Source organism: Montipora foliosa, chromosome 2 (genome assembly GCF_036669935.1).
Source record: "Montipora foliosa isolate CH-2021 chromosome 2, ASM3666993v2, whole genome shotgun sequence".
Taxonomy (NCBI): domain Eukaryota; kingdom Metazoa; phylum Cnidaria; class Anthozoa; order Scleractinia; family Acroporidae; genus Montipora; species Montipora foliosa.
Window position 1 is genome coordinate 62,360,138 of NC_090870.1, and position 9,984 is coordinate 62,370,121.

The 9,984-nt window shown below is 41.9% G+C and overlaps 1 protein-coding gene across 6 annotated transcripts in view; it reads left to right on the plus strand.

Annotated features, from left to right (window-relative positions):
* Positions 1-7,309, plus strand: part of LOC137984836 (uncharacterized) — a 36,898-nt gene extending 29,589 nt beyond the window's left edge. For 4 of the 6 annotated variants that reach the window (XM_068832165.1, XM_068832158.1, XM_068832172.1 and 1 more), the window contains 8 exons: positions 373-747; positions 1,331-1,414; positions 1,589-1,804; positions 1,882-1,971; positions 2,635-2,909; positions 4,619-4,784; positions 5,186-5,305; positions 5,426-7,309. In XM_068832165.1, the coding sequence (XP_068688266.1) occupies positions 373-747; positions 1,331-1,414; positions 1,589-1,804; positions 1,882-1,971; positions 2,635-2,909; positions 4,619-4,784; positions 5,186-5,296 (1,317 nt within the window). In that variant the 3' untranslated portion in view covers positions 5,297-5,305; positions 5,426-7,309. The remainder of the gene's footprint in view (positions 1-372; positions 748-1,330; positions 1,415-1,588; positions 1,805-1,881; positions 1,972-2,634; positions 2,910-4,618; positions 4,785-5,185; positions 5,306-5,425) is intronic. The other 2 variants (XR_011119188.1, XR_011119191.1) reach the window with 2 other exon arrangements.
* The last annotated feature ends 2,675 nt before the right edge of the window (positions 7,310-9,984 follow it).

A 9,984-nucleotide genomic window follows, 5' to 3' on the forward strand; every position in this document is an offset into this window, starting at 1 on the left:
CTTCAGTTCACGCGTTATCGGCCTCGTTTGATATCTTTTAAATAACTTGTAAGATAAGCAATGAGTTACTATCGCTATCTCTCGCAACAATGCCGAGGTCCTTTTTGAACACCAAGGAGAAGTTTTACATCAGCGCAGCCTTGACGTCAGTTAAAAAAATAAACGTTGTGGCGCCTTTTCGAAATGGATCATCCCGTTTCCGTTTCCTTCCATCAGTCGCAATGGCAAGACTTAATAGTTAGTCTTGTGCAACGCATCAGCATATGCCAAAATATTAATGTCATTTGTCTTAATTTTGACAAGAAGAAAGGTTGATGCACGCTAAAATACGGCGTTTCTATGTGCTCAACGATTTTCTTCTCAATCTTGCAGAACCTTCCTGATGACACAGATCTTATCATTGGAGAAGCCAGATCAGAATGCTCCATAGCCATCGCCAAAGCAACTAAACTTAAGAACATTCCACAAATGTCTTACGCCTCTACTTCTGCGGAGCTGTCGGACAAACAGACCTATCCAAACTTCTTTCGCACCTGCGCGTCAGACGTCTACCAAGGTCAAGCCCTGGTTAAGTTAGTTCAAAGGTACAAATGGTCTCAAGTCTCCACCATTACTACAAGTGACTCATACAACGAGGACCTCGCTCTCACGTTTGCCATGGAAGTGAGGCGAAGTGGAGTCGACATTACGACCGAGCAGCGGTTTGAGGCGCATACCAAAGCGAGTATCATGGAAAATCTGAAAGAGGTACGAGTTTTTGCCCTTTCCTCGAAGACCATTATTTGATTCGATTTGAGTTGAGCTGACTTCATGTCAAGGTACAGTTTCCCCATTTAGTGGCCCGTTGGCCTGTTTCTCGAAAGTCCCGATAACTTTTCGGGCCCGAAAAGCCAGTCGTCAAACTGCAATCTGCTTAGTTTGAAAAGCTAATCCTTTAACATGTTTTTTGATGGAAGAAAAACAAAGAGGATTGCGAAGTTTGATGGTTTAGAACCTCGACGTTGCGAAGATATGAAGGGAATTGTGGCACCCGAAATAGGCCCGAAAAGTTTCGGGACCTTTGAGAAACAGGCCACAGCCCCGAGAAAGCAGTTAATTGAGTGTCAAAAGTATTTTTGTGATAAAGGCCGCCCACCAAGCCCGGGCAGAGAAAAGTTGTGGAATAGAGGTTGTTTCCTTCATCTAACATCTGGAGATACACTCGAACTGATTCCGGCCGCGCCACATTGTCAACCTGTTGTGAGGGGATGCCAGCTGCATGTATAAACTTAGCGCTGTAATTTGTTCATGTTGATGACAAGCGACTAAATTCCAGTCGTTCTTATCTTAGATAAAGGAAAGTGGATCCGCAGTGAACCTGGTCAGCGCGGCTACTGATGACTCCGAGAAAGTATTTCAGGAAGCAATAGAACAGGTCCGTTACAAATTCGTTCCTCGATTATGGAACTTTTGTTGCGAGTGATATTATGCGTGTCTGGTTCTTGAATAGCCAATTATTAAATGAGGACAATCTCAACTTGGTTTACCTCTTAATTTCCCAACAATATTTGCATCGTCTGATCCTTATGTCATCAAATCTCGTTCCCAGGGCATGACAGGCAAAGGATGGGCCTGGATCGGAACGGACGGAGCAACAACATCACCGTTTGCAGAATCTCCCAACTTGCAGCGTGCCATGCAAGGGATGATAGGTACCAGGCCCAAAAATGGTGAAGGACCTCTGTATCAAAGACTGCTAAAGATCTGGAAAGAGAAAGACGCAACCTCATTCCCAGGCCTCGTCCACTCTCCTAGAGCGCTAGAGGTTGGTGACGGTTCAGTGACATGATAATGAGGTTTCGTTTTAATGGAAATATTAATTCACTCCTGTACTCTTTCCAGGCCTCTGCATATGTTGCGCAGGTGTACGATTCCGTTCTTGCTTATGCGCACGCTCTGACAAGTCTTCATGAAGCGGGAACAATTAACAAGGTAAGGATGATGTTTGACGCTGATACCTGACAAAATTCTGAACAAACCATTTTGTGCAATATATTAAAGGGGCTATGTCACGCAAAATTATGTAATTTCATGACATCCAAAATGCCCAAGAAATAGAACGAAAGATTTCAATAACCATTAAACAACATAAAAGAAATACAACAAAAGGAAAGATGGATGGACGCAAATGGCCAAAATTGAAACGCACTGCATTTGGCTGATCTTGAAAATCGCTAGGAAAAAGGCCGTTTTTTCTCAGAATCATCTTGTTTGTGATGTAACGATAATTTTAGCAGTAAAGGCATTCCACATTACCGAGCTTTAAGCTCGTGATAAACTAAAGATTTCCTCTGAACACTCTAAAATAACGTGACATGGCTCCTTAAATAGCAACAGCCTTGTGTTGCCTTGCATCGGGGTCCTGAAGTCTTCTTAGCATCGCGAGAATCCCCCTGCTCTGAATTTTAAGAGGACAAAAAAAATACATTAGGGAGCCAATTTAACATATTATTTTTTGTGTTGAACGGCATTGTGTTTTAAGCTCTACTTGGCAATGATTTTAAAAATCGATTCAAGTGCGGACCATTTCATTGTTATGCTACTTTACGATATGGTTAACTTGCTGTCAACTAAAGCTTGTTTTTCTTTTTTCAGTATACTCCCCGTCCGGAAGTACAAAGAGAAGTAATGGCTGAACTGCGAAAAATGAAAGATGCGAATACGGGATTTGAAAGCTCCACCGGTGGCAAGATGTTCTTCGATCCCCAACAAGACGCACCGGCTGTTTACGATGTGGTGAATTTAAATGGCGACTCGTGGATTAACGTTGGATCATACGACCCCTCCCCAGATCAAGGGCTGAGAATAAAGAAAAAGATCGTATGGCCCGGGGGGAGCTTGGTCGCTCCACCCAGTACATACCAACCAAGGTTCGCGAAGTGTTCATTGATTACTCTCCAGCCTGTTTTAAGGGTTCCGTATGACAATGTCCTTGGGTCTGGTTGTTCAAAAGCCGATTAACGCTAATCCCAGATTAAAAATTAACCAAGAAGTTTATTTCTCTACTTCAATAAACTTGTTCAGTGCTGATATTCTGCAAAAGTTGACATTAGAAGAAGTCAATATTGAAAAACAAAAATTAGCAAAAGAAACTTTTACTCAAAAGTTGAAAAAAATGAAACCAAAGTTTACGCTAATCCAGGGTTAAGTTAATCGGCTTTCGAACAACCGGGCTCTGGACTATACTTATTTCTTATACGAACCTTCAGGCTGCTGAGATGAACAAAAATTTCAAGTACATACCTCTTACTAACCGAGTTCGAGGTCCGTACTGTAAGTTACGGACCGAGTTTTTTCCCGTTGATTTATGGCCCAAGCGCGAAGCGCGAGGGCCATAAATCAACGGGAAAAAACGAGGATCCGTAACTTACAGTACGGACCGAGAAAACGGGGTTAGTAAGATATTTATTATATCTCTGAGGTTAACCGGCGCGCGGGCAAGGAAACTAGTCAAAGTGAAGTGGAAGGTTCAACTGCCACAAAGAATGCCGTGCCAAAATCCCAAAAACTAAATCTTCTTGGCTGTTAAGTTTGAAATAGTTGCTTGCAAGATTCAAACAATTTTCAGTACAAGTTTATGCAACAGAAATGACATGAAAAACTCGCTAGATGATGCTTTGTCGAAATTTTAAATTTAGCGGGCTGTACAGCGGGCCGTACTGTAGAATACGGCCCGCTAATTTAGCCAATTACAGCGCGCGTACTATCTGAGAGATATAATAAATTCTAAGAACATACCCAAGCTGAGAGTTAGTGAAGAACGTCTTTTTTTTTTTCTCATTTTTCCCCGTTTTTTTTTTTGAGTAGCATGAATAAAAGTAAAATGAATGTAAAACTGTAGTCTAACAAGACAATTAACTCAAATACTCATAGGGTGGTTTTCTTACTGCATGATATACTGAAGAACCACTCAGTGTATAGTCAAACTTAGTATACTACACAACTTTAAGATCATGTTAAGAACGTTTTCAGGCTCAAATTGCAGAAACAATGAGAACGTTCTTATAAAGAAAAAAAGAACGTATGCCCAGGATCGGCGAAGGGACTGCATTCATCTCATTCTGTCTACAGAATTGTGCGCCCCAACCTGATGGTAAAAATCCATAAATCACTGGTCAGATTTTAGCAAGTAGCCTTAATAATAACAATATGTGGCTTGCTAATCGTCCTTTCTCGCAGTCAGAGACTGAATTGATAAACCCGCAGGTCCAAGAGTTCGGACCGAAGAAGCTATGAGGCCGGCAAGGCGCTCGGCCCCTGACCACGACCCATGCATGACTTCGGGGGAGTAAGATAGAAATACCAGGCAAAACGCGCTCTGTTGGCAGAAGGTTGAACGTTAAATAAGATTACAGCGAAGAGAAGACTCCTATACTGTTGAATAAGACAGTTGGGAGGGAAAATGGCTCTGAGCGGCAATTGTGGATCGTCTCTTGTCAGGACATATAACGTAATTTTGAAAATGAATTGTCTTTTACTAGCATGTTTTAAGTACCGCGCATTTACTTTAGAAGGTTATGTTCTTTTTTCGGTCCTACCGCGTAAGCAATGGCCTTACTCGCCTTTTCTTTGATTTCAGTGTAAAGGAAGCGGCTGGAACCGAAGTACCTGAATCAAACGGTGTCAGTCAAGAGGGAATTGTCGCTCTGGGCGTTGTGTTTGGAATCTTCGCTATTTCTATGGGAACGTTTATTGGATACTTAATATACAGAGAGAAAAGCGGAAGACCCTCATGTGCACCGCAGGTAAATTCACAACCTTCCCTCTCTGTACACATTCATAAACAAAAAAAAGATGACTTTATCAGTTCGAGAAGGTTTTTTCGGTTGTTCGGGACGGACAGACCAGGTGTAGGTAGAATCAGGTGAAAACAGAGTCATTCCCGCGATTCCGTCGAGCTTTCGACTCCGACCATAACGTCTCTATCTTTTTGTTTTCACATATTTGCAAGCTCTCCCAGAATCCGCCGGAATAAGATGTTCTTGCTCGGAAAATTATTCTCAATTGAAATAGATGCAGTGGGGTGAAATCGAGTCCCTCCGTTTCCGCGCGGCTTCGCCGCTCGATATTTGCCTCCCGCGCCAAAAACCCCACGCCAAAAATCCCGCGCCAGATGCGCAAGCTCATCTTTTTCTCTCTTTTTTAGGTCTTCAGACATGCACATGCACATCAATCACCAGTAACTGAAATATCAGCAGTCTTAAATAACGGAAATATACCAGTTATCAGAAATCAAAAGGAACCTTTAGATGTCTGATAATTAGAGGTCAGGATTCATTCGACATCAATGCGTTCAGTTGCTTACATTATTTAATATAGTGGCAATTTGATCAGTGCCGTCAAACCTCGTCCACTGACCTCAGCAACTTTTCTTTCTGTGTTTCAGAACCCTTCGGAGCTATGGCGACAAGAGGCAAGGAAAGATCAAATCTTGAAAAGTTTCTTGGAAAAGTAAAATATTTATTGAAACGTTCGTTTCGTAGTTTCACGACCTGCTCGACGCCAAGAAAATCTGGGATATTTTTCGAAGTGCGGTGAACGGATTCTTACAAAATTGTTGTATAGGGAAAATTTGAAAACGTGAATCAACAATTTTTGCGTGTAAATATCTATGGCTTGAGTCTCAGGCCCTGTCCACACGTATCTGGATATTTTTGAATCCGCAACGTTTTCTCTGCGGATTAAAGAGTTTTCACGTTCTCACGTATCGTATTCATATCGAATTTCCCCCTTCACACTTATCGCGATTCGTTCTAGTATCCAGGACTCCTCTGTGACTATTGTCAACAGGGAATGCGCCACCAAGCGTTCTTGTGGGCGACAGATAACAAGAGAAGCGATAGCATTTCTTTCAGCGACCATGTTGAATATTTACGCTGTAAAAACTGGATCTAAGTTTGCAACGTCATCGTATTTGAAAATATACGGATTCGACCGTCCACGCGATTCCAAACTTTCTACTCCGGAGAGCGGATTGAAAAAGTTGCGGTTTCGCAGGCCGGATTCGCCGGACACGTGTGGACGGAAGGCGAATCCGAAAAGAAAAAGTTGCGGATATATCCTGATACGTATTGACGGGGCCTTAGATTCCTTCTTACAAAAGAATGGTAATTTGCCTTACATCATGACTCGGAAAGACCTTATCTATTTTTGATACATGACGCCGTTTTCAAGGAAACGCCAAAAGCTAGTTTCGACTGAATACATAAATAACGTTGCTGTGTTCTAATGTTCCTACCAAGGAAGATATTCAAAGGTCATCGGTTTGCATCAACCACTAGGCGCGGGAAATTTCTTTAACGTGGCTAACATGTAAGATCACAAATGCGTTTTTAAAGCATTTGTAAATCATCAGTCGTTAAACGATCACTAGTCGTTCTTGTTTCCAAAGATCTCGATTTTTGACGATCAACACCGAGAATAACCGGGGACGATTTCCATTTTAATTCCATGTGGGGAATGGAAGTAGTTTTTCATCCAATTTACACGAAAACAACAAGCCTTGCATTTGTTTCTATCAAGTTATAAACTTTGTATATATGTTTCGGCTTCTATGAAGCACAGGTTTTGACCCCGCTGTATTGAGAAAATTTACTGTTGTTAGCTTAGGTTTTCCCCTAAGCCATAGACCGAATGCATAAATGGCGGCCAAAAAAATATTATATTGTTTATGTGCTAATTACCCTCACTAGCCTCGTTTGCATGGACAGAATACAAAAGAAAGGTTGCTTGAGAGCGAGGCTAGTGAGTCTAATTAGCACATAAACAAAAGAATATATTTTTTTGGCCGCCATTTATGCATTCGATCTATGTTAGGAATAATTGTTGATTTAAAATTTGTATTCGACTACAGAACTTCATTGGTTGGATCTGGTTACCATGCCATTATGTTAATATTCTCTTCGGCCTCTTAATCAAAGCGAGGCTAAAGAAACGCTTTCATTGAGGTTTACAGGAAAACTGAATATCACCACAAAAACTATTTACGTTAACTCTCTTCGACTAAGATGGAGTTGTTAACTTGTTGCACACTCTCAATTTAAAGCTGACCTATCCTTTTATGACGTGACGTTTTGTCTGCTGGTCACGCAACTGGTCACGCGGGAAACCAAGGAAACAGAGTGGAACGTGGAGACCAGATTTTTTAAAGTTGCTTTCGCTATTTATTTTGCATCTAGATGTTCGCCTTCTAGACTACTAGTGAAAACTTAAAATGCTCATTCCAGTTACTAAGTGTGGCAATAAATTCAAATTACATATAATTTAAAAATGATCTCCATTAATTGTATTTACAGCATCGTATTTCCAGTCCATGGTGTGGCTGGTACGCTGGCCTGACACGCGCATGCTCCGGGTCCAAATACCGCACTGACCGCTTTACGGATTTGTTTTAACACAATCAGGCTTTGTTACTTGACAACTGGGTAACTCCGAACTCCTGGGTACTCCGGAAGTGTCGGTCTCTGTCGTTTGGCCTAGGTCCATCAGTTTACTGTATTATCTAAATTCAGAATACGGTTCCCGCCAAATCACAGCCAATCCCATTGGACCTGATGACCAAAACCCGCCCTTCCAAGGGGTTGCTCGTGCTTAATGCAAAATCATGGATCACGCAGCACGTTTTTTCCCGCGCAAAAATCTAGGCAAAGCCGTCCTAAAGATAGATAGTACCGAAAACTGACCATTGTGTTTACAGCTAATTTTCAAAAGTTTCAAGTTCCGTTACTTGGCTAATTTTTTTTACTTCCAACACTTTTTTATTCCTCCAAACAGAACAATTTCCGCATATAGGATAAGTGCTACTTAAATGTTCTTCTTTTGTTCAGTGATGCGTCTTTATTGGAAAAAATACGTTATTTTGATTGTGTGGTCTTCTAGATCGACGCTGAGTTCGAGTACAACTTGCTTCTCCGAAAAATACTTCTCAGTATATCATATCATATATCTTTATTTACCCTCGGATTTTTAGAGTAGCTTGGTGTAGGTAATATCTCCGAGAATTTACCCATCCAACCATGATACATCACAGAAGACAGACCACAACACCGGGAACTACATGCCCTACTCTTTGCGACAAGTTTGCGGGTTCTTTTACGTCCCACAGGATTATGAACATTGAAGGGGTCTGAGACGGGACCTCCGGCTTATCGTCCTTATCCGAGAAGACTAGAGAGTCTAACCATTTGCAGATGTAATTACAAAGGCAGCACTTTCTCCTCAGTTATTTAAAGACCCTGCGTGTTGGTCCGGCCGGAGTTGAACTCACGACCTCCCGCGTGACAGCCCGGTGTTCAACCAACTGAGCCACCGGTGCGCGGGTAAGTCAGTGCTACCACTGTTACCACTACTACTACTACTACTTCTTCTCTTACGGCCGTACCACTACTGCTACTGCCACTACTTGGAATGTTGATCGTCACTAAGTAATCACACCAAACGACTTGGCATGTTTAACTGCTAATCCGATATTAACAGTAACCTTAATATAACAGTAACCTTCGAGCCAGCAGAAGAAATAAGTAAGTTTACATTTTGTAGTTTGTTGGATTTCAGCGCAAGTACAGCCAGAAACAGTCATGTTGGTGGCATTCGCAAACATTTTTTCAGAGGCTGTGTTAGGGAAGTTTGAAAAATCATTTATGTCCAAAAAAAAGTTAGGGGCTAAGTATACTTCACGAGTTAACAGAAGTTAACTCCAACACTCTATTGATTAACTCTCAAGGATTTTACTACAGCAACAAAAACGGCAACAAGTGGCTAACTCTCTCGCACAACTACGGCATTTGTATACCCTTTGACATGGACCTGGCAAGCCCGTGTCTATCATATGTCATGCAACACCTATAAACGAACGAAGCCTGGGTACGACTGCACATTGCTTACACATATTATCATGTCTCCCTTCTAGCATTGCATCTATTCAAACCATAACAAACCTTTAACATCTTCAGTTCCCACGGCCTGCTCCCGTCTGACCTTGTAGCTCAGTCGGCAGAGCAGCGGTGATCCCACCCTGGTCAGACTTTTTCTCTGTCCTTGTGTGGGCCCATTTTCATCAGTAGGGCTAACGCTCACATGGTTCTTATGGGATAGAAATCGAGCACTTCACATTACACTCTATTCAGTTAAGTCTTCAAATATAAGTACTACACGGCCAACGTTTGCAAAAAACGTAATCCTTCCTTGTACTTGTACATGTCCATTGCCGTGACTGCAACATCTTCAGTTCCCACAGCCTACTCCCGTCTGACCTTGTAGCTCAGTCGGCAGAGCAGCGGTGATCTAACCCGAAGGTCGTGGGTTCAATTCCCACCCTGGTCAGAGTTTTTCTCTGTCCTTGTTTGGGCCCATTTTCATCAGTAGGGCTAACGATCACATGGTTCATATGGGGTGGAAACTTAGCATTTCACATTACGCTCTAATCAGTTAAGTCTATTCAAACCATAGTTAATGCATGGAGATGGTTATGAAACACACTATTCGAGAAGAATAGGAGATGACGTTCCCGGTGTTGTGGCTGTCCTCTGTGTGTATATGGGTGGGTGGGTATAGCAGGTCCACATCAGCTGAATAGCTGCCAAAACTTCAACCTGCTCAAACAAATAAATGACAAACAAACAAACTCGACAAGTTCCTTTGTTTCATGTTTTTGTCCGTATTTCTGGCCTTGACCCTGCACAAATTAAAACACACCTTTTTCGAGAAGATAACCAACCAAATCCTTTGAATAAATTATGCATAACCAATTTGCAAACCCGTGCGAAGCGAAAGCAAAAGATTATGCAGGGTCACGGTAAAAAAATTGTTCTCGCATTTGAAGGTTTTAAGGTTTCATAATTAACCAGTACCTCGATTAACTATGTCAAACGCGATCTTAAATCTTAAAAAACGAGGACAAAGGATCGAGAAAGGAGTGACGGGCTTAATACACCGCCCAATCCATCA